Here is a 24,321-nt window from a genome sequence, read left to right as displayed (position 1 = left end):
CTGTTTTTATAACATTTCTCCGTCTGTAACATGTTTGTCTACTCCAAGTGTGAACTGTGGCGTTTTGTAAGTACCTTTGTCATACTGTACCCGTTCTGTGCATATGGATTGAGACCGGAAAGTGATATTTCAGCTACTTTCTTTTTTGCACATCAATCGTTTTGAACCAATGCTACGTGACCACTGGATACCAGACATCCTACAGTTAAGAAACATGACTTTATCTAGTCTGGTCCCCAGCACTACAGTAACTGCCTAATGGAGAGATTAACGTATAGCTCTAGCTACCTCAAAAGCCTCAACATTAACAATAAAATTGGGGTTTCTTCCAACCAAGACATACTGAGCAAATGTCTAGAGATCCAAAAATGTTGCAAAAGAACTAAACGTGGTTGTCGTGCTGGGAAACGTCTACAAAGGAGAATTGAGGTAATTGTGAGACCTCGATCTGCCAAACCAACCTCGTACCCACGTCTACCCTCAGTGCTCTCAGTGCCGCAGTGCCACAAACAAAAACCTGCTGGAACTACTACTAGCACGAATTGCCCAAAGCTGAGCTCCCTCCCAGGCTTTTTCCTCACAAACATTCGTTCAGCCATGAATAAAGTTGATGAACTTGAAGCTATCCTCAAGCAGCCATATTCCTCCCCAATTGACATTGCTGTTCTTACAGAAACCTGGCAGTCAAACATGATCACTGATGACTACCTAGCAGTGGACGGCTTCCAGATATTTACCAAGATTAGAACAGAAAGAAGTGGGGGTGAAGTAGCGATTTATGTTAGAGACAACATCCCTGCTATGGTTCTAACCAACATTACAGTGCCCGAAGAGCTTGAATGCCTGTGGCTACAGGTCCGACCCTATAGGCTCCCACGTCAAGTATCGAGTGTGGTTGTATGTGCAGTCTACATTCCACCTAAATCGGAACATCAGCAAACTCTGGTTAATCACATTGTCAGAACCCTCGATCTACTGAAATCAAAACATCCAGACGTGGGCCTAGTGATTTTAGGGGATCTCAACAGAACTGACACCAATCCTATATGCAGAGCTCATGCCCTGAAGCAGGTAGTTGACAAACCTACAAGAAACGATGCGATCTTGGACGTTATCAGCACTAACATTAAGAACCTGTACAGCAGTCCAGTTGTAAGTACCCCGGTTGGCCGGAGTGATCATAACACTATATATTGGTCTCCCAGTGGAAACAAGATTGTGAATGGTGTCCATGTAAGATCTGTCAGACCACTCCCCAAACTGAGCATGCATGAATTTGGCAGATGGATAACAGCTCATCAATGGGAAGAGGTTTTGAATGCTACTAGCACTGGTGAAAAATCTGATGCTTTTTATTCCACGATCAATGCTGCACTGGATCTTCACTTTCCTACCAAATTAGTCAAACTTCACACTAATGACAAACCATGGATCACTGCTGAAATCAAGGTCCTCATCAAAAAACGTCAGGTTGCATTTGCAGAGAAGAAAACATTCCTTTGGCGTCTTCTTCGTAACAAAGTCAGCCACGCCATCAGTCGAGCCAAAAAGTCGTTCTACCAAATTCGTCTCCAAGGCCTAAAATCCAGTGATCCATCAGGCTGGCATAAAGGAATCCAAATGATCACCAATCAGACTCAGAAGCCCACTGTGATTTCCGTCCCAGGCATACCCCAGAATGATGACAAAGCTATCGCCGAGGCAATTAACCTGGACTTTGCTTCTCTCTGTCAAAGCAGGCCCCCTATCAATCTGAAGGAACTGCCTGCTTACCTGCCTGCAGAACCTACGCCTCAAATCAAAGTATGGGATATGTACAATGCTCTCAAAAAAATATGTGCCAAGAAATCAGCAGGCCCTCATGGGCTCCCAGGAAAACTAATCAAAGAATTCGCATGTGAGCTCAGCATACCTGTTTCTGATATATTCAATTCGTCTCTTGTTGAGGGTTGTGTACAGATTTGGAAGGATGCAATTGTCGTGCCAATTCCTAAAGAAACACCAGCCACCATCACAAAGCTGAGACCTATTTCACTAACTGCTCTCCTAGCAAAAGTATGCGAAGGGTTTGTCTCAAAATGGGTGCTTGAAGATATCCGAACATCTATCGGCCGTAACCAGTATGGTAGTATACAGGGGTCATCAACCACTCACTGCTTAATCGAACTCCTTGATGTGCTCTACAAGGGAACTGACAAAGCCGATACAGTTGGCACGCTGGTAGTGACGGACTTTTCCAAGGCTTTTGACTGCGTAGATCATACTTTGGCAATTCAGAGATTACATGACCTAGGTGTCCGTAGCGAAATAATGCCATGGATCGTAAACTTCCTGAAGGCACGCCGCCAGAGAGTTCGATACCACTCTGCCCTATCAGAATGGGAAACCATCTCTTGTGGAGTTCCACAGGGTACGAAATTGGGACCCATTGCATTCATTGGCGTTATAAATGATGCTTCTGAAAGTACCAATTCTTCTAGTTTTAAGTATGTTGATGATCTAAGCCTTGCTGAGGTCCGTCCTGCCAATGTGCCTACTCAGATTGACTTGGACCTTCAAGACCTTGAAGATTGGGCTGACAGTAACCACCTCAAGCTCAATCCCTCTAAATGCAAGGTTATGCAAGTGTGCTTCAAAAGAAACCCTCCATGTCCTCCTGATATGAAGATTGCTGACAAGGGGCTTGAGCTGGTTACTGAGACCAAGCTTCTCGGTCTCACTGTTCAATCAGATCTTAGATGGGACTCTCAGGTCAATGATATGGTGTGTAAGAGCAGTCGCAGACTTTACATGCTTGGTCGTCTCAAGCGTTTTGGTGTACCCGTTGAGGACTTGGTATCTGTGTATGTTGGCTATGTGCGTCCTTCAGTTGAGTATGCGTCTCCTGTGTGGCATGGTTGCATCAGTAAACAGCAAACTCATCAAATTGAAAGAATTCAAAAAAGAGCGTGTCATGTGATCCTTGGGAACAACTATACTACATACACAGATGCTCTTGACCTCATGGGTCTCCAGACGCTTGAAGATAGACGTGATCAATTATGTACTAACTTTGCTGTTAAATGTAGTACCTCTGATAGATATGCCGGTTGGTTCCCTCATAACAACAACACTCACAGTATGGGTCTTCGCAATGCTACTAAGTATATGGTGCCTAAACATAGGACTAAGCGTTATGGCAACAGTGCAATTCCATTCCTTACTAAACTTTTAAACCAATCCTCTTAGACTGGAGCTTCCATATTTGCTTTTGTTTTATTGGTGTGCGTGTGGGCTGTAAATTTTATTTTCAATGCTTTAGTATGCCCTCATAAATGAGGGTCTCCCACATCCTGTAACTTTTTGTTAATCTTTTCTGTTTTATCAAATTTGTTTTCCCTTTTTTGCTATCATTGTTTTTGTCATATGTTCAGTTTTTAACTGCTAGGGTTTCTCTTTTTTAGCTGGTTTATTCCATAGTGGGGTTTCTATGTATAAGAGGGTTCCCCCAACACCCTGTGCATTTTTTAAAGTGTCTTTTAGTGGTTTATCTAACTATTTTTACTTATTGTCGTCTTCTTATATAATGTTCCTTTGTGGTGCAATTTTTGTTTTTTTATCTATGCTATTTTTATCAATATTGTTATCTTGTAATGCCACATTATTCAGCTTCGTGCTGCCAGTTGGTTTTTTAATATAAAAATGAATGAATGAATGAATGAATGAAGCAGCCAGCCATCAACCGGGTCTTAACTACGCATTATATATAGACATACGGGGCCAATTCCATAAAGTTGTTTAGCAGAAAATACTACACGTGCAAACATGTAAACTATATGGCATTTGCATTGGTAGCTAGTTTCTGCTAAGCATGATTTTTCTTTACTCATCAAGTTTTTATACGCTTAAAGCCATTGTACACTTTCGGTAAACAGTCTTGTCCAATGCCCACACTTCGTGTATCACAACTATTATGTGACGGTTATAAAGACACCTCAATAACAAACCTGTGAAAATTTAGGCTCAATCAGTCATCGGAGTCGGGAGAAAATAACGGGGAAACCCACCCTTGTTTCCGCACAATTCGCCGTGTCATGACATGGTGTTTAAAATAAACCCATCATTCTCGATATCGAGATAAGGTATTTGCATTGATTGATACTTACATTGTATAGGTGTTCTTGATCAAATTCGGCAAATGAGCAGCCAATTTAATTTTCATGCGTTCGAATTAAAGCTATTTTGCCTCTCCGGTTTTTACTGCGTTTCAAATTCAGAATTCGGTCATTCAATTTCGTTTTGAGGCATTCAAGTTCCTGGCACACTCATTCTTTTTCATGACACACAAATCATCATTCAATATAGCAAAGTTGGTTCGACTAGAGATTTTTCTGATTCAATCATTTTCAATTTCGTAAAGAGGCAATCAATTTCGCTCACCGAGAATTCAAATAAGTACGACTAAAGAAATACGAATAAACAGATAAACTGTATAAGGCAAACTGTTTCGTACCTTCACTTTTAAAACCTTATTTTCTTTATTTTATGTTTCCAGTAGACTTTACCTTGGGCCCCGCAAGGGTTGTTTTCTTCTTTATTGTTTTCGGGAGACCTCCAATGGTTAACTGACCAAGACCTGACATTTGAATGTGTTTGAATGTTTTTGTTTTGTTTTTGTTTAAAAAATGTTTTCCAGTTGTTGGTTTTTGTAAATATTCACCAACCATCTGTTGGCGGGCCAGACATCTTTCTTGGCTTATTATGTTCAAGAGTGCCAACAAATTAACCGCATGCCTTTAACATTCGTATAAGGAAACAACAAGTTAACCAAGTGTTTTAAGACTGCACAAATATCAGAATTGACTGCCTCAAAATGAAATTGAATGACTAAACACACGCCTCAAAAACACTCCTGCGAATTTGAATGCAGCTTCGATGAATTGTTAAATTGAATGATAATTTTGTTAAAGGCAGTGGACACTATTGGTAATTACTCAAAATAATTATTAGCATAAAACCTTTCTTGGTGACGATTGATGTGGAGAGGCTGATGGTATAAAACATTGTGAGAAACGGCTCCCTCTGAAGTGCTATACTTTCCGAGAAAAAAAGTAATTTTCCACGAATTTGATTTCGAGACCTCAGATTTAGAACTTGAGGTCTCGAAATCAACCATATAAACGCACACAACTTCGTGTGACAAGGGTGTTTTTTCTTTCATTATTATCTCGCAAGTTCGATGACCGATTGAGCTCAAATTTTCACAGGTTAGTTATTTTATGCATATGTTGAGATACACCAACTGTGAAGGCTAGTCTTTGACAATTACCAATAGTGTCCACTGCCTTTAAATCGAATGACGTAAAAGTAGATTTGACTAGTCTTAAAATGAAATCGAATGACCCTTTTTTAGTAGCATTCGATTTCGTGCGAAACAGAATAGGCTGGTGGTTAAATTGGCTGCTCATTTCCCGAAATTGACCGAGGAAACCTATGTTACCATCTCGACATTACAAACAAATATTTGAGGAACACTGAGTGCAGATGTAATGTCTGTTTATTGTTATGTTCACAGTACCCGCTGCTAAAACATTGGATTCGAACTGCCTGTAACTACCGGGCAAACTCGGTGGTATAGTTGAGTTGACAGAGTCCTAGAATGGCAAAAGTCGTGGGTTCGAATTCCAACCGAGTAATATGCCTGTGATTTTTTTTCCCACACTGTCAAAAGGGTTAAATCACGGCTACAATAAGTTTTCAACAAATATTTGGTATGTGCAACTGAATGATAAAAGAAAAAGATGTTTGTCAAAGTATTAGATTCAAATGTTGCTCTTTCAGCCAAAACCTGGACCCAATTTCATAGAGCTGTTTAAGCACAAAGTTTCGCTTAAGCAAAAAAATCCTTGCCCTGTCCGAGCGATGGTGGTACATGATGTGGGCATGGAGTTATAGAAAACAAAGATAGCTCCACTGTATGGGGAACAAGAACTGACACGTTTGGCTGGTAGACCAATCAGTTGTGACGTCATCTATATTAACTACCAGATAAGGCTCCGTGATCAAGGGTCATTGCGGGTTGTGTACACGAAGTGAAGGCCGCGGCAATAACGGTTACATATTAGGATAATATTAGATTCTATTGTCACACTTAACTCCATTACTATTAATTTAACGTTTAATCTTCACATAAAACGAGGCGGGGGGGGGTATGACCATTTTCAGAAACCTAGGATAATTTACGCGGCAATTTAATTAGTCCGTACAGAGCATAATATGGTACGTACACATAATTGGGTTTTCCGCTCGGGTCTTTGTTGGCCGGTCCGACAACTGAGGGCAAGTTCGAACACGATGAAAACGTAGCAGACGACAACAGAACTACTGGACTCGTACACTCTTGGTCAAGGGCTGTTATTTACGCTAGTTCTTTGGGTCGAAAAATGTGAAATTCATACTTGATCGTAATAAATAATAAAAAATAAAAATAATAATAATAATAATATATCCAAGTTCAACAACGTATCGTCTTACTCTGATGTCTTACACTTTGACCTCCCCGCTGTGCTGGTAAAAAGAAGGGGAAAAAAAGGGGGGGTCTTCGACACACCCCCATCAAGCATCCTACATACAACGACCCACCCGAGCCATGATCCACACAACTTGTGGATCATGATCCACCTCTCAAAAACGGGGTCATTATACGCCTCTCATACTACTTAGACAGAACATAAAGCCTTTGAAATGTGAGCAGCATTAGAACCTTTTGGGTTAACAGTATTTTCAGGTGTTGATCTATGACACGAATTTTAGTGGGCAAATCGGATCCGGAAATAGAAAAACAGAGCGCCCTCTACGTTCATTCACTACAAGCGCGTACAGTTTGCCGTGAATCATTAGATCTGTACGTTGGTTTTGTGTGACCGCGCAATATGTACACCAATGGTCTTGGAACCAAGACTATGCAATACCTGAATACTTGGTCTTCATGATCAAGGTGGTCAAAAAGATGGGGGGGGGGACATTTGATATTGTGTCCCCCACTCTCCAAAAGATGGGGGGGGGGCATGTCCGCCTGTGTCCCCCGCCCCCCTGATTAACGCCCATGCATAATACAAAAGTGGACACATCAGACAGACGACCGAAAGTAAGCTTTCCATATCTGTGTTTTGATTGGTCCATCATTATATCCAATGAAATCACTGGTTGTAAAAGCAAATACCTGTCGTTATCCGCAAGGATAATGCAGGGGTCAAGTCTACCCTAGCGCAAAATCCAGCTTATTTTAAAACAATCTTCACACCTTTTAGCACCACAAAATATAAATCTATATCTCGAAGTGACGCTATGCTAATTGTTTCAGTATTTGACATCATCGGCATTCTAACTTTCAAAAACATGTCAAATGACGATGAAACGATTTCGCTGATGACGTTCAATTCCAATAGCGCCCTCTAACGGCTGGTCTCAGTTAATATTCTGAACACCTTTCTCGCAAAAACTCCTGTTCGAAATAACTTCTGACGTACTTCCCATAACTGAAGAATGTGTTGGTCAAGTTCTAACCTTTCCATGCATACCAATGTTTTTGTACGAGGTCTCAATATCTAAGCCTGAAACGACCACTATGAAATGACATTGTTTCCGATAGTGAAATTGTATTAATTGTTTTGTCGCGAATGATGTTACATCGATTTATGTATCATTTAATTATTGCTTCAAATATTGATGTTGATCTTAACAAGTCAATGAATCAAATCACGCAATAGTTGTTGTACATTAGCATTAGGTGTCAATCAGTTCGGGTTAAAAAACAAGCAGTGGAAGCATAAAGCAATACATGCAAAAATAAGGTCCATTTCCTTTTTTCCCCAGCTCCGTGCGTGATTCTACTGAAGATATATTATTGTGGGTCATATTTCTGGGTATTTCTGGGTATTATAACTGGGTAGTTTCCACTTAACCCTATCCATCAGTATGACTAAAAACCTATTTGCCACTTGGTTTTAACATGAGCTCTCAACTTGAAGTTAAGTAAGTTTTTAACCAAACCAGTGTTTTGATTTGGGGATGCAGTCACCAAAAGATATCAAATGGGGATGGGGGGGGGGGGGTAGGCTGAGGGTCTAGTGCTAAAAATCCTCACAAGGTGATATACAAATTGGTCGTATTACCACTTTTCATCATTTCAAAGGCATTTCGTGCAACAGGAAATGATAATTCTTAGAAGGCCCAAACTAGCTTTTACAAAAAAAGTTTTCAAAGAAGTATAAAAGCCATTTACTTCCCAGCCTCGTCCCCTAATATCTACGAGTGCTTTCCCCCAGCATAGTTAATTGCTTGATCATATAATGGTGCACTGGTTCTCATCCGCACAACTCATCTGTTGATCGGTGGGTAACTTTTGAATTAATTTCACACTGTTTCAATAAGTGTGTCTAAATTCTTGCTCTTTATTTCGATTTCTGTATTTTGAACCGACTGCACTAATACAGTCCGTTATCATAGGTCATAAAGTATAAGATGCTCGTCCATGACATTTTAAACTAGTGTAAGTTAAGCTTTAAAGGGCACTGAACACCTTTGGTAATAATTAATTGCCAAAGACCAGTCTTCTCACTTGGTGTATCTCAACATAAGCATAAAATAACAAACCTGCTCACATTTTAACTCAATTGGTCGTCAAAGTAGCGAGAGAATAATGACAGAAAAATACCCTTGTCGATTATTTTAGTATGATAGCACTTCTTCCTTAAAAAAAACTATGTTACTTCAGAGGGAGCCGTTTCTCACAATGTTTTATACTATCAACAGCTCTCCGTTGCTCCGTTGCCAAGTAGTATTTTTGCTAACAATTATTTTGAGTAATTACCAGTAGTGTCCAGTGCCTTTAATCCACTGTTACATTGAAATCAATTTTATATGGAGAACAACATTTTAAAAAGAAAACCGCTGATGTTCTACTCATATTTTTCTTGTAAACAATTATAATCCGTGCTCTGATCCGTGTAAATATGGATGTTTATAATAATCTAAGAAATAAAAAGTATTTTTTAAACTATAATTTACAAAGTCTTTCTTAAGTCACAGCTGCAGCAATATGTTTCCACAAAAAGAGAGTAAACAGAAACGGGACCGATATAAATGTACAATGTACACAAACTAAAACGTGAATTATACACTGGCTACTTATAGACGATGTGACCTGTGACATCACATGTTTACAAAAAAGCCACCAAGCCTGGACTTCCTGCAGGCATGATTTGTACACAGCCTAATGGAAGAAAACATATTATATTTTATGGAGATTGCAAAGTCTAACTCTTATTAACTTTTGATATGATGAAAGGGGGCACATCTCATAACTTGTCCAGCTTTTACTCTCATAACTCTTGGATTTATGTGGAAATTATCACTCAAAATGTCAACTTTCCCATTATGACCAGTGCAGTATCTTGCCTGCCAGAATACCCAAAGAATGTAAAGGGTCACACTTATTATAAACAAATGTCACATGGTTTATATAGACTAAATTGAATGGTTAATTAATCATTATTATTATAATTTGTATCATTAAAAATAAAACTATTTAAACTAATTCCATCTGTTATTGAATTGTGTGCAAACACTATTTGCAAAAAGAAGTAGGCCTATAGTTGATGAACTGACATGTTGACCCTAACTTTTTCTCTGATCTATTAGAGTCAAAACGCCAGGCTTTTAGCTATTTATTTGTGCATTGATATCATAGTTATGTCCCGTAGGCTGGTGAGTAGTTTGCAACAGCTAATTCTATTTTCTCAACACTTATTTTCGCTAACAAAAACTTTGCCAAAGTAATAATATACACAACTGATTGTTATTTTTTAACGAACTACAAAACGTAATGTGTGGAATCCAGAATGTATCTTCTAAAAGGATCGAAATGTCAGGTCGTTAAAGGATTTGGGTACTTTTTTTGTAACACAAAACACAATGTCAACAGATTAACATCAAACTCACACCGTTTGACGACAATGATAGTAGAAATCTTCCCTGAAAATATTACATGCTGAGGTGCTGTAATTTTTGAGAAATGAGTAAAACAGTGTCATGAAAATACGGTTTTACATGCATTATTTTCATCTCATGATCAGTGAGACGAAAACTATTTTCATGACATTGTATTACCCATTTCTCAAAAACTACAGCACCTCATCAGGTAAGATTTTCAGGGAAGCTTTCAACTATCATTGTCTTCAAACTGTGTAAGTTAAATGTAAATCTGTTGACATTATGTTTTTGTGTCAAACAAAAAGTACATGGACCCTTTAACGACTTGTTGACATTTATACAAATAATAATAAAATGTTTTACTGGGGAGCGACTACTATTCTACTTTCTCAACAATCATTTTCGTTTAAAAACTTTGCCAAAGTATATAATAATAAATGCACAACTGATTTTTTTTTACGAACTACTAATACAAAACAAATTATGTATAATCCAGAATGTATCTTCTAAAATTAATTCATTATAATTATTTTATATTCAAGCATTTCCACCTAATTCGACAAGAACCAGGGCTTCTTGATAGAGCTGCTCTTGAAAACTCTGGTAATTGTCAAAGACCAGTCTTCTCACTTGGTGTATCTCCACATGATCATAAAATAACAAACCAGCTTTGAAAGTTTGAGCTCAATTGGTCTTCGAAGTTCCTAGATAATAATGAAAGAAAAAACAACCCTTGTCACACCAAGTTGTGTGCTTTCAGATGCTTGATTTCTAAACCTGAAAATTTAATTCTAAGGTCTCGAAATCAAATTCGTGGAAAATTTCTTCTATCTTGAAAACTACGTTCATTCAGAGAGAGCCATTTCACACAATGTTTTATACTATCCACAGCTCTCCGTTGCTTTTTACCAAGTAAGGTTTTATGCTAACAATCACTTTCAGTAATTACCAATATTGTCCACTGTCTATAATGTAGTGTTTGTGAACACGTGATGCGTTCTTCTCATTCAGGTTAGTTTTTTATAGTTACTTCGTAAAAAAAAAACGAATTCCAGGCCCAATGTTCACCATGCTTTAGTTGAATTTCTTCCACACATTTAATATTACTGATTATTCATGGTGTCGTTCCTGTTCTAGTTGGTGTCCCTCCAGTGGTCAGCACACGTGGCCATTACGAGTATTGAGCAATCTTTAAATGGAATGATCTTATTGACCATTGAATTTTACACCGTTTGAGTTAAATTTCTCTTTTGACAGTTGGATTCTGATGCGACGAAGCATTCATTTTCAAGAAAGACTGAACGAGTCGTACATAGGACAATTTCACAAAGCACAATTTCTTAAGATGAGTCGTCAGTGTTGCCAAAGACTATTCGTATTGTGCAATTAAGGTTTATTCGCAGTTAACATTCACAGATCTTATGAAATCGAGCCAAGGATTGTGTTAACTTGAACGACTATTAAAAACAAACTTTAAAAAAAGATTGTTTAAAAACCTGTTTGAGTTTTGTTTACATTTCATGTAACCACGTATGAATTCGTTGCAACAGACATTGCTAAAATTTCCAAATAGCTTTTTAATTCAGAAATAATTTTAATATTTCCATAGAGTAGATTATGTACGTCAGCGTGTGAATTTAACATGCGGTCTACCGTGGTCTAAGTAGCAACGTTGTATGGCTCTTGCTTTTGACCGTACTGCCCGGGGATCTGTTGCATAGCCATTGGCGGTTGGTTATAAGCCGGTGGTGGCGCTCCAGGTTGTTGGTTGTAAGCCCCCGGTGGTGGCGCCCCAGGTTGTTGGTTGTAAGCCCCCGGTGGTGGCGCCCCAGGTTGCTGACCGTAAGGTTGTTGTTGATGGCCAGTTGGTACTACAACCGTTGTTGTACTACTGCTTGGCTTGCTCTTGCAACAGAGATGATAACACAAGCAACCGCAACAAACACATATGAGGATTCCCCCGACGAGACATCCGACAATTACACCGACTATTATCCCAATGCCCCAGCCAATAATGCCATCAACAAGGTCATCTGAAAAAAACCAAAAGCAAAATATTAATTAAAAAATTAAAAACTTATATTAGTAATAATAATAATATAGGTTTTCTCGGTCAAATTCGGCAAATAAACAGCCAATTTAATTTGCATGCGTTCGAATTAAAGCTATTTTGCCTCTCCGGTTTTTACTTCGTTTCAAATTCAGAATTCGGTCATCCAATTTCGTTTTTGAGGCATTCAAGTTCCTAGCACACTCATTCTTTTTCATGACACACAATCATCATTCAATTTAGCAAAGCTGGTTCGACTAGAGATTTTGCTGATTTAATCATTTTCAATTTCGTAAAGAGGCAATCAATTTCGCTCACCGAGGATTCAAATAAGTACGACTAAAGAAATACGAATAAACAGATCAACTTTATAAGGCAAACCGTTTCGTACCTTCACTTTTAAATCAAGCGAACCTTATTTTCTTTATTTTATGTTTCCAGTAGACTTTAACTTGGGCCCCATAAGAATTGTTGTCTTCTTTGTTTTTTTGGGAGACCTTCAATGGTTAACTGACCAATCCCTGACATTTGAATGTGTTTTGGGGTGTTTTTTAAATAAATGTTTTTTCAGTGGTTGTTTTTGTAAATATTCACCAACCATCTGTTGGCGGGCCAGACATCTTGGCATATTATGTTCAAGAGTGCCAACAAATTAACCGCATGCCTTTAACATTCGTATAAGGAAACAACAAGTTCACCAAGCGTTTTTAAGACTGCACAAATATCAGAATTGACTGCCTCAAAATGAAATTGCATGACTAAACTCACGCCTCAAAAACACTCCTGCGAATTTGAATGCAGCTTCGATGAATTGTTAAATTGAATGATTATTTTGTTGAATCGAATGACGAAAAGTAGATTTGACTAGTCTTAAAATGAAATCGAATGACCCTTTTTAGTAGTATCGATTTCGTGCGAAATAGAATAGGCTGGTAGTTAAATTGGCTGCTCATTTTCCGAAATTGACCAAGAAAACCTATAATACAAATAATTCAAATGCATATTTATATTTCACAAAATCCATCTTATAAGGTGCTTGAAGCTCATGGATATAAAAAGCAACAGATGAAAGAGGGAACAGTAAGATAAAAGGAAACAAAAGAAGGAAAATAATACTGAAAAGCTGTTTGAAACCAACGAAATTTCAATATGTCTTTAAAATGTGTCCACGGTGCTGCTATCCAGAATCGGCCCAGCATCTTTCAGCCACCAATACAGCTACTATAGTTTTTTTCGGCCAGTTTCGGAAAAAGAGCAGCCAATTTAACCGTCAAGCTATTCTATTTCGCGCGAAATCGAATGCTACTGAAAAGGGTCATTCGATTTCGTTTTATATTAGTCAAATGTAATGTTGCGTCATTCGATTTAACAAAATAATCATTCAATTTAACAATTCATCAAAGCAGAATTCAAATTCGCAGTCGCTTCTTGAGGCGTGTGTGTCTCGAAAAAGAATGACGATACACTAAATTGAACAAGTGCTAAATGAATTTGACTCGACTCAAAACGAAATTGAATGGCCGAATTCTGAATTTGAAACACAGTAACAACTAGAGAGGCAAAACAGCTTCAATTCGAACGCATGAAAATGAAATTGGCTGCTCATTTGCCGAATTTGACCGAGAAAACCTATACTAACGCAATATTCAAAACAGCATACAATAATAAATTGTTTTTAAGGATAGCGAAGAACTATATTTTGATTGTACATTTTGCTTCCAATCACTTATTTATATTCAGAAGGGTGATTTCATGTCAGACCAATGCACTTCCGAGTTCGATCAAATTTGTTCATAACTTGTTTAGCCAGATTCGACCTAAAATGGTCAGGGCTGAAACCACAAACATCTGAACTTATTTGAGTAAAATGCAAACTTTTTGGTACATTGTGTCACATAAAAGGCAAATTTGGTACAATAATGGTCAGAATTGCATGATCAAATCAATTCCTTTGTAATTCTTTTTTTTAAAGTAGGTTACCGTGACCATGTTATTGCGACCTTTGACCCGATTTCCGTTATAAAGTATCATTCTGAAAAACAAAAAATGATTAGGACTAATAAAGCATGCTTCCTCAATCAAAATCCACTATGAAAATAATTGGGGTCTCCAAAGTGACAACTTTATGACTTTGTTTTGTACCGTGCCGCCATTAACATCACGAAGTACGCAATCAATCGTTCCAACGATTAAACACGGTTGCGAGAACGGTTGCGATCAGGGCCTTCTTTCATAAAGCCTGTAAGCACCAACACTTCCTAAGCACAGAATAGTACTGTTTAGCAGAAACAGCTAACCAGCCAAAATTCACTTTCAGTTTGCATTATTTTGGCTGGTGCCCCACTCAATTATTGCTTAGCGAAGACCTTTACCAAGCACTATTTTCTGCATAACATCTTTATGAAATTAAATTTCTGACAGACTTGCTATAGACGTTTCCTTTGTGGATAAACAAACCGCCTTTGTTGGCATGAACGGCAGAATGCTTGTAAAACAATCAATCGTATTAACAGACGTTCTGACAAAATGTATGACTTCTGCTAACTGTCAGTTAAACAAAATACCTCCCTTAATAAAAAATTAAAAAATAAAAAGAATCCACACAACGCTTGAATAATTATTTTGCAACATTGTTCAGTTGCGATATATTTTTGATTTGTATTCATGGATTTCCATTCCATGGTTTTCGAACCAGGGTTGGCAAAAATTCGGGCTGTGACGTTGCAATTGGGGCTGTGACGTTGCAATTGGGGCTGTGACGTTGCAATTGGGTTTGAAGACCAGTGCCAGGGCCCAATTTCATAGAGCTGCTTAAGCACAAAATTGCGCTTAAGCAAAATAATCCTTGCTTAGTAAAATCAGATTACCAGCCAAGACTCCACTCAATTGTTATGCTAAGTAAACAACAGCTAAATACCAGTCACAAGCAATGTATATGGCATGAAATTTCTGCCAGTAACATGTGAAAAATAAGCGAGCTATTTTCGTGCTTAAAGTCACCTGGAAGTGGTATTTTTTTAAAATTAAGCTTTTGTCACTAATATGTGTTTTGATGAGTGGAATGTGAATAAACAGTTAACTAAGGTTTAAAAAAATCAGTTCTTATTTTATTTACAAATTTAAGAGTAAACCCCGACCCGAGAGGGCGCTGTTCGTGACGTCAGTCGAGGCAGACTTTGCCTGTAATGCGTAGAGTAAACACAATTGCAAAGTAAATGTACGGACCAAGTCGTGAGTTTGTACGTTTCAAAACAATTTTTTTTTTTTTTTTTTTCCGGCAATGCCGTCCAGGTGTATTGCTGCTGAATGCAGAAAAACACTTTTTGAAATTTACCAACTCACGACTTGGACGTACATGTACTTTGCACGTGTGTTTACTATACGCATTGCAGGCAAAGTCTGCCTCGATTGACGTCACAAAAGGGGTAGGCAGAGTCAGCCCCCCAAAACAACTTTATATATTTTTTAAACATATAAATCGTGACAAACAATTACAAAAAAATGTGCTTTATTGTTCGTAAGCATATACTCTTATGTTTGAAAGAAAAAATTCTACTTCCTGGTGACTTTAAGCAAATTTTTTGCTGAAGCAGCTCTATGAAATTGGCCCCAGGACCCAGTCTATGGCTGTTTTCGAAACCATGGTTTCGGCTTTAGATTCGGCTTTAGGCTCCGTTCTCTCGTCTGAACCCCTGAGCGCGTACATAAAGCACGCGCAGTTGTCAAAACAACCGCGGGGCCAAGCTAACCTGAGTCGAGTCTAGAGCCGAAGCCGTGATTTCGAAAAGGGCGTGTGTAAAATAATTGCATGTGTAAAAAAGAAGAAGGTTCAACTAAAAAATTAAATAATGGGTGCGTTCGTTTAGCTTCCCTGCCCGGTGCGTTCGAATAGCTTTTGACGTCATTCCAGGGGCTCACCTGGGTCAGCCCCCAGTGCCCTGCTTGAGGAGTGGGTCACTTGGGGGCTGGCCCCAGGTAAATGGCGTGACTACGACAGCGGTGAGTGATCGTTCGTTTAGCTCTTGTCAGGGGCTCACCTGAGTGAGCACCGCGGGGTAGACCCAGGGAAGCTAAACGAACGCACCCATATATGGCCTCTACATGGCCATATATGGCCTCTACATGGCCATATATGGCCTCTACATGGCCATATATGGCCTCTACATGGCCATATATGGCCTCTACATGGCCATATATGGCCTCTACAGACTGAATGCTTGTCACGCCCTTTAATGAGAACCGCTCACATACAAAATAATAAAAAGGGGGAGGTATTTACCCAAGGTCTCATCACTTGAGTCACCACAGTTGTCTCTGAGGTTGTCCTTGAGACTCTCGTCAATACATCGTCCGTTGTCGCATTGAAACTCATCAAACGAGCAGAAACCTGTATCAAATAGACAAAAGGTGCTGCAAAGTCAACAAAATAATATGATAAAAATACTACACAGACACGACTTTTATAGCGCATATATATCATGGTTAGGTCCCTCTGCGCTTCAAATAGAGATGTTGAAAAGGCAGCAAAGAATTCAATTAACTGTGATACTATTGACAGAACATGGTTTTGATCATTATAGTTTCAGCCTGTTTGACATTTTGAGGTGAACTGCAGCGTTCTTGGTGAGCCAAGAACCATATGAAGATTCAGTTTTTATATAGCACTTTATACACCATGTCTCAAAGCGCTTCCGACATTATTACCCTATGTGATACCTGTGGCTGGCAGAAGAAGATATGAAAGAGTTTGTGATGAACGTCTCGCTTGATTAGTAATAAAATCGACCCCCAAATAACTAAGTTTTAGACACGAAGTTATTGATTCCCACGAGCTAATAACAGTTTCGCCTAAAGTCCGGTTCATACTTCCTGCAAATGCGAATACGAAGCGAATTTGACGTGAATGGGACGTCACAACCCTCCTTTCGCAGCTATATCCGCAAGTGAGTTGAACCACGGTTCAACTCAGTGCGAATTTCGTTGCGAATTTGTGACGTCAACATTCGTATCGCATTCGCATTCGCAGGAAGTATGAACCGGGCTTTACTCGGAACCTCAAGTCGTTTAAAGATTGATTTCACTAAACGTGACACATTGGATAAAAATGTTCTGTTTTTTTTCTCATATTGTATATGTTTAATAAAAAAATATGTCTTTTGCGCATCAGGACCATGTGGGGTTAAAATTATTATTTCATCTTATCACAGCATGCACAAGAAAGATCATATTTTCCTTTGTGCCGGTAACTCCTCTAGTCGGACTACGTCCTATAACCTTAGATCTCGAGGGTATTTCTTAGCATCCTCGCTGTTCCCAACAGCGCCGCCTTCTGCAATAGATCTATTCTCACATTTGTCCCTATTTTACCAAGATGTTTCCCGAGTGCTTTCGGAATGTTGCCGAGCGCCCTGACCACTACAGGTACTACTTTCATTTTCACCTGCCAAATCTTATGAAGTTCCCCTGCCAGGTCTTGGTACTTTTGGATCTTGTCCATCTCCTTCAAAGCTACACCCTTAAATCTCCCGGCACAGCTATGTCGATAAGATGACACATCTTCTTTGCCTTATCTAAGACTACAACATCCGGATGCCTATGTTCTATAACATGATCTTCGGTTCGAATCCCAAATATGCCTTTGATTCCCCCCCCCCCCGCAGAACTCGGGTAGTGTACAGTATTACCACACATAGGTTTATATGGGTAAACAAAAAGTAATAATGATGGATTTACTTTGAAAGGGAAGGTAAACGTTTGGTAATTACTCAAAACAAATATTAACTTAAAAACTGACTTGGTAACGAGCATTGGAGAGCTGTTGATAGTATAACACATTGTGGTAAACGACTCCCTCTGAAGTGACGTAGTTTTTGAGAAAAGGGTAATTTCTCACTAAAATAATAAAAGACTTCAAGCTAGAAGTCTTTTATTCCTATCTGAAAGCACACACATTCGTCCAACAAGGTTTTTTCTTCTTTAATGATTTTCTCGCATCTTCGATGACCAGTTGAGCTCAAATTGTTGTTTTATGCTTATGATGGGATACAAGTGAGAATTGTCTTTGACAATTACCAAACGTGTACAGTGCCTTTAATATAAAAAAATATACATACCTGTTGAGAAGGACGTGACTATAATATAAAAGCCACGATCTACAAAGATACTGTCAGTCCGGAAGGTAAGGGTAATCGAGTTCACCGTTGAAGCAATTGCTGACGGTGTGGACGATCCGCAGATAGTCGCCAACTTGTTCACAAAGAGATTCGGGCCATCGTAGATTTCCAGGTAGTCCGCGTCGCATGTTGATGACCACCCAATATCCACTCGCTCGAAGGTAACGAGAACTTTATTTAGGAGTGATGTTTCTATGGTAACAGTGCAGTCTACATTCGGGTCGTATGATAGCGAAACTTGTGAATCCAGTTGCTCACTATGGTCAGTGCTGATGTCGATTGTTTGACCGCACCTACTCGTGAAGTACTCTGGATGTATAAAGACAAAGTACATGGTTGTAATGTAACAAATAAATAAGGGGTGTTTCAATCTGACAACCGCACTCGTTATTGCGTTCGCTTTTTGAAGATATACAGTTCCTTCTTAAATTCTGCCAAAGTCGAAGGAATAGAATCGAGAATGTATGATCACATGGGACTGTTTCGTAAAAGGGGTGATAATTGGCTCACTTGGTAGAAATTGTACACAATTAGGGGCCCACCAATTTAAAATATCGAACCTGTTAAATTTGTCCATCAACGAGCTCGATCCAATGCTGCCCATCTTTCTCTTGTTCACAGATTCCCAAGATTAAAGACTTACCCCTCAATATTTTGTCCAATTGGATAAAAATGCTGGACTTTTTTTTGGGCCCACATGGACAAAAATGTTGGATTAAACCCTTGTGTTCGTCTTAAATTAGGCCCAAATTTGAAAATTATGCTGGACTTGCCTCTTGTGATTTTTAATTTTAATTATGTATTCAAATTACTGGACTTAGGCCTTCAACTGAGTTTTACTTTTTTTTCTTTTTCTGCCCAATTTTATAGTCCTTTTAAAACCTTATTTTGTAATGTTTACAAGAAAAATTCACGCCGAAAAAAAAAAATGGCAGACAATCCTGACCATATCTCGTTGCCCCCCCCCCCCTGCCCCCTTTCAATGTTGGTTCTCATTGTTGCATGGTCTTCTTGTGTGATTCAGTCATCATTGAGCGGGGGCCAGGGGAGAGAATGTTTATTGTCAGGTCCCAATTTCATAGAGCTGCTTAAGCAAAAAAAATCTTTGCTTAGTAAAATTAGATTACCTGCTAAGACTCCACTCAATTGTTATGCTAAGTAATCAACAGCTAAATACCAGTCACAATCAATGTATATGGCATGACATTAATTTAGCCAGTAACATGTGTAAAACAAGCGAGCTATTTTTGTGCTTAAGCAATTTTTTTTGCTTAAGCAGCTCTATGAAATTGGCCCCTGGGGGAAGTGGGCAGGGAATGGTTTTTGTTACGTTAGGCATGGGTGGCCCAAGCATTTTGACCGGGTTAGTAGCTCTGGAGCTGGAGCACTGCTCCTCTAGTCAACCAGCGATGTCACTTTGTCAAGATGGTGTTTGGTTGTGTGATCGTGAAAGGTTTTTTCTATTTACGCACAAAATAGGTTTAAGTAGAAATTGTAGGTTTTTTCCAATGAAACTTGTCTATTAAAGGAACATTAAAGAATTGGTAAGTAGCAAACTCGACGTCTATGATCAAAGATTTACATAAAACTTACACAGTCTAATTATGATTGTTTGTCACGAAAAAGAATGGCGATATGCTAAATTGAACAGAGAGCTAAAGGAATTTGACTCGACTCAAAAACGAAATTGAATGGCCGAATTCTGAATTTGAAACGCAGTAACAACTGGAGAGGTAAAAGAGCTTTAATTCGAACGCGTGAAAATGAAATTGGCTGCTCTTTTCCCGAATTTGACCGAGAAAACCTATAGAAACAAACATCTCTTGAAATATTTCTGTCTGAAATGTCATATTTCATGATGAATAAATAACATAATTTCCCGTTTGGAGTATTTCGCTCAGTGAACGTTTTGTTCATTTTAGTCGATGTCATTCATTTTAATCGATGTCATGCAAAAATGTGTAATCGGCTTTAAACATGTTCTCGTGACCAAGATGGCTGATCGATCTCAAACTTCGATAGGTTTGTCTGTTAGGCCTACGGATATGGTGTATATGTTTGCCTCTCCAGTTGTTACTGTATTTCAAATTTAGAATTCGGCCATTCAATTTCGTTGTGAATCGAGTCAAGTTCCTTTAGCACTCTGTTCAATATAGCGTACCGTCATTCTTTTTCGTGACACACACGCCCCAAGAAGCCTTTGCGAATTTGTATGCTGCTTTGATGAATTGTTAAATTGAATGATTATTTTGTTAAAGCCAGTAAACACTATTGGTAATTGTCAAAGACTAGTCTTCACAGTTGGTGTATCTCAACATATGCATACAATAACAAACCTGTGAAAATTTGAGCTCAATCGGTCGTCGATGTTGCGAGATATTAGTGAAAGAAAAAAACACCCTTGTCACACGAAGTTGTGTGCTTTCTGATGCTTGATTCGAGACTTCAAATCTAAACTTGAGGTCTCGAAATCAAATTCGTGGAAAATTACTTCTTTCTCGAAAACTACGTCACTTCAGAGGGAGCTGTTTCTCACAATGTTTTATACTATCAACCTCTCCCCGTTTATCGTTACCAAGAAAGGTTTTATGATGATAATTATTTTGAGTAATTACCAATAGTGTCCACTGCCTTTAAATCGAATGACGCAACATTACATTTGACTAATCATTAAACGAAATCGAATGACCCTTTTCAATCGCATTCGATTTCGCGCGAAATTGAATAGCTTGGTGGTTAAATTGGCTGCTCATTTTGCCGAAATTGACCGAGAAAGCCTATATTAAAACTTAAGCCCCTAATTGTCAAATGTAAGCAGAACCACCAACCAGACGAGATGAAATGAAGAAAGGTCGTCGCCATGTTGGTTGTCAATATTTGACAAATCAATCAACGAATCGTGTTCCAGTGTAACACAGACCACACATACGTGATTTACATGACAATGGTTAACACCCGAACTAGCTCATAGCTGCAATATACAGTGCAACGAAACAATGGCGTGGCAAACGCTGTACAAAATGTTTTCATTAAATTGGTTGGAAAGTTCCCGATAAAATGTAAAAACCAATCGGTTATTAAGGGAGTCGGGGGGATGACGAGAACTCTGATATGTCTAATATTTTAATAATTAAAAAATACTTCAGTGGATACACACGCTAACAAAAAAAGAAAGAAGCGAATATTGTTGAGCAATGTACAAACATGTGTGTTTTTTCCGTGTTATTCAGGTCTGCTGCTTCACCTATAAACATATTTCCCCGAATATCCAAACCTTACACTGTTTATGATGTATTTGCATAATACAATTCATTTTTTGGATGAAGAAGTGACAATAGTCACTAATCACTGCGTAGACTTCAAAACACTGGCAGGGAAACGGCAATTGTAGGATTTAAGACAGTAATTGGATGGAAATAAGAAGTAACTACAATAAAAATAACATACTCAATAGTAAACTTGCGGGTACAACCAATGCATGTATAATAAATATCTCTTTGGAGGGAGGGTTGGCTTCGAAAAGTATACTCTGCTCGGCTTTATGAGAAGATGGAAATGTTTTAATGTTGGATGGAAATGTTCAAATGAACCAAAATAATAATAGACCACTACCTAGTGGATTTTAATGGGTAGATGTTAAATGATTTGGGTTGAACGGTTTTATGACTTTTGATTGGCACCTCTGAACAAAGGTAACCAAATAAAGGCCCGGCACGTAAATCCGGAGCTCGTTGGTTCAAATCCCGCTATAATGAATTTGTCTTTGTTCAACGTAAATCATTTATAATATACCCAGTCAGTTTCCTTTTGTTTTATTATTTGATGAAATAAAAAGTCGCGCCCCTTTGATGTGTTCCCATGGCTGCCGCCTCCCAGGTTGTATTCATGTATTGTAACGAGGGCGTGACGGCAGTTACATGCTGTATGGCTTCTGACTGAACAAAGTTATGAACAAAATACCACCCACATAATATTGGCTAAAGGTAGCTCAGTTGGTAGAGCGCCATGACGCTAAATCAGGAAAGAGTTTGTTTCAGATCTCGCCAAAGTAAATTTATAGTTCGCCCCAAATCATACATTTAAAGACACTGTTGGTAATTGTCAAAGACATGTCTTCTCACTTGGTGTATATCTCCACATATGCACAACATACCAAACCGGTGAAAATTTAAACTCAATTGGTCGTCAAACTTGCCAGAAAATAATGGAATAAAAAAACACCCTTGTCACACGAAGCTGTGTGCTTTCAGATGCTTGATTTCGGGACTTCAAAATCTAATTCGGAGGTATCGAAATCAAAATTCGTAGAAAATTACTTCTTTCTCAAAAACTACGTCACTTCAGAGGAAGCCGTTTCTCACAATATTTTATACTATCAACCTCTCCCCATTACTTGTTACCTTGTAAGTTTTTATGCTATTATTTTGAGTCATTACCAATAGTGTAAACTGCCTTCAACAAACCAATGATCCTTTTGTTCGCCCATTGAGTCCAGTACAATAATACTGACCGAATTTCATCGCTCACTGAATCCTCCTTAAACGAAACAATCTTTTGAAATTCTTACCAAGTGCCAAGGCCAACTCAAGCTGAACCATCACCAGGATCCCTAGGAACAAGAGATTACACCTTACTTTAGACGCCACCATTTTGTTTCCTCCGGTAACCCGCATAAAATGTCCAAAACACCGCCGCAGAAAAAAGAACTCGTAAAATGAAGCTGTTATCCTACGCAACCAGTCTTCGTGTCATACTGGCAGAGTCGTCGCGCAGTGTTGTTTGATATCGTGTCCATGGTAACGCGTTGTTGGCCCCGTTGGTGTCGCACGTTCTGTCAACTTTTGGTATTGACCTTGAATTGTTATGCAAAAATAATGTTTATACGCATCTTCACAAAAGTATGGTGAATTGTTGTACAGGACAACCAGTGTTAAACATCCCTTCAACTAATTAATTTTCTTAATACTATATCCATTTAATTCAATTTGACCGTGTGGTTCTTTTAAAGCCATTGGACACTTTCGGTACAGCAAAAAAAAGTTTACAGATTTACCAATAAGTTACAGGGTTTACAGAAGGTAATGGGGAAAGACTTCTCTTGAAATATTATTCCATGAAATGCTTTACTATTTGAGAAAACATTAAAACTATATCAATTCTCGATAGCGAGAATTACGGATTTACTGTTACACATGTCATGACACGGCGAGACGTGCGGAAACAAGGGTGAGTTTTCCCGTTATTTTCTCCCGACTCCGATGACCGATTGAGCCTAAATTTTCACAAGTTTGTTATTTTATATATAAGTTGTGATATACGAAGTGTGGGACTTGGACAATACTGTTTACCGAAAGTGTCAAATGGCTTTAAAGGCACTGCACATGTTTGGAAATTGTCAAAGACCAGTGTTCTCACTTTTTGTATCTTAACATATGCATAAAATAAGAAGCCTGTGAAAATAAGGGCTCAATTGATCATGTGCTTGTGCGCTTTCCAATGCTTGATTTGGGGACCTCGAAATCTAATTCCGAGGTCTCGAAATCAAACTCGTGGAAAATGACTCCTTTCTCGAAAACTACTTCACTTCAGAATGAGCCGTTTCTCACAATGTTTTATACTACCACATGAAGGAATCATGAAGGAATCCTACGATTAACTGTCATTGCCATACTTGTCATTCCGCGGATTACTGTTTCTAGTTTTTTTTTTCTTGTGCGCCTTGGGTGGCATTTTAGGCAGATATGTGCGCTTTATAAATCTCTAATTATTATTATTTTATTATTATTATCAATGGCTCTCCATTGCTAGTTACTAAGTAAGTTTTCATGCTAACCCTTAATTAGAGTAATTATCAATATTGTCCAGTGACTTTAAAGGATGAAGAGAATGATGGATGTTTCACGACTCTACACACTGCCTCCTCATATCCTTCATTGTTTCTTCATACTTTTCAACAACTATGTCTTCGCCATTGTCGCAATAAATTATTGATTACAAATTCAGGATAATACTTGCATTGTGTATCACGAGTCATGCAATTCCCATACATATATATATATAAACTGCGCCAATAAAGTATCTAAACACTTACAAATGGTCAGATATATCGGAACCTGAAACAGTATG

The 24,321-nt window shown here is 38.5% G+C and overlaps 1 protein-coding gene across 1 annotated transcript; it reads right to left on the bottom strand.

The window, feature by feature from the left end:
* Window positions 1-10,871: 10,871 nt before the first annotated feature.
* On the bottom strand, window positions 10,872-22,960 carry LOC117295842 (low-density lipoprotein receptor-related protein 12-like). The gene is made up of 4 exons (XM_033778616.1): window positions 22,763-22,960; window positions 18,136-18,504; window positions 16,302-16,409; window positions 10,872-12,005 (listed from the first exon to the last, which is right to left on the bottom strand). Exons 1-4 carry the CDS (start codon window positions 22,866-22,868, stop codon window positions 11,632-11,634), a joined length of 957 nt encoding a protein of 318 aa, XP_033634507.1. The 5' UTR covers window positions 22,869-22,960; the 3' UTR covers window positions 10,872-11,631.
* Window positions 22,961-24,321: the final 1,361 nt, after the last annotated feature.

The sequence above is a fragment of the Asterias rubens genome, chromosome 10, assembly GCF_902459465.1.
Source record: "Asterias rubens chromosome 10, eAstRub1.3, whole genome shotgun sequence".
Classification (NCBI taxonomy): Eukaryota; Metazoa; Echinodermata; class Asteroidea; order Forcipulatida; family Asteriidae; genus Asterias; species Asterias rubens.
The sequence above is the reverse complement of the archived record's forward strand: the minus strand, read 5'-3'. Positions and strand labels throughout refer to the sequence as shown.

Coding starts and splice junctions, on each gene's coding strand:
- LOC117295842 (XM_033778616.1), bottom strand. CDS start 22,868: ATGCGGGTTACCGGAGGAAACAAAATGGTGGCGTCTAAAGTAAGGTGT. Junction 18,505..22,762: donor TGAGTTGGCCTTGGCACTTG/GTAAGAATTTCA, acceptor TTATACATCCAG/AGTACTTCACGAGTAGGTGC. Junction 16,410..18,135: donor AGTCACGTCCTTCTCAACAG/GTATGTATATTT, acceptor TATTTGATACAG/GTTTCTGCTCGTTTGATGAG.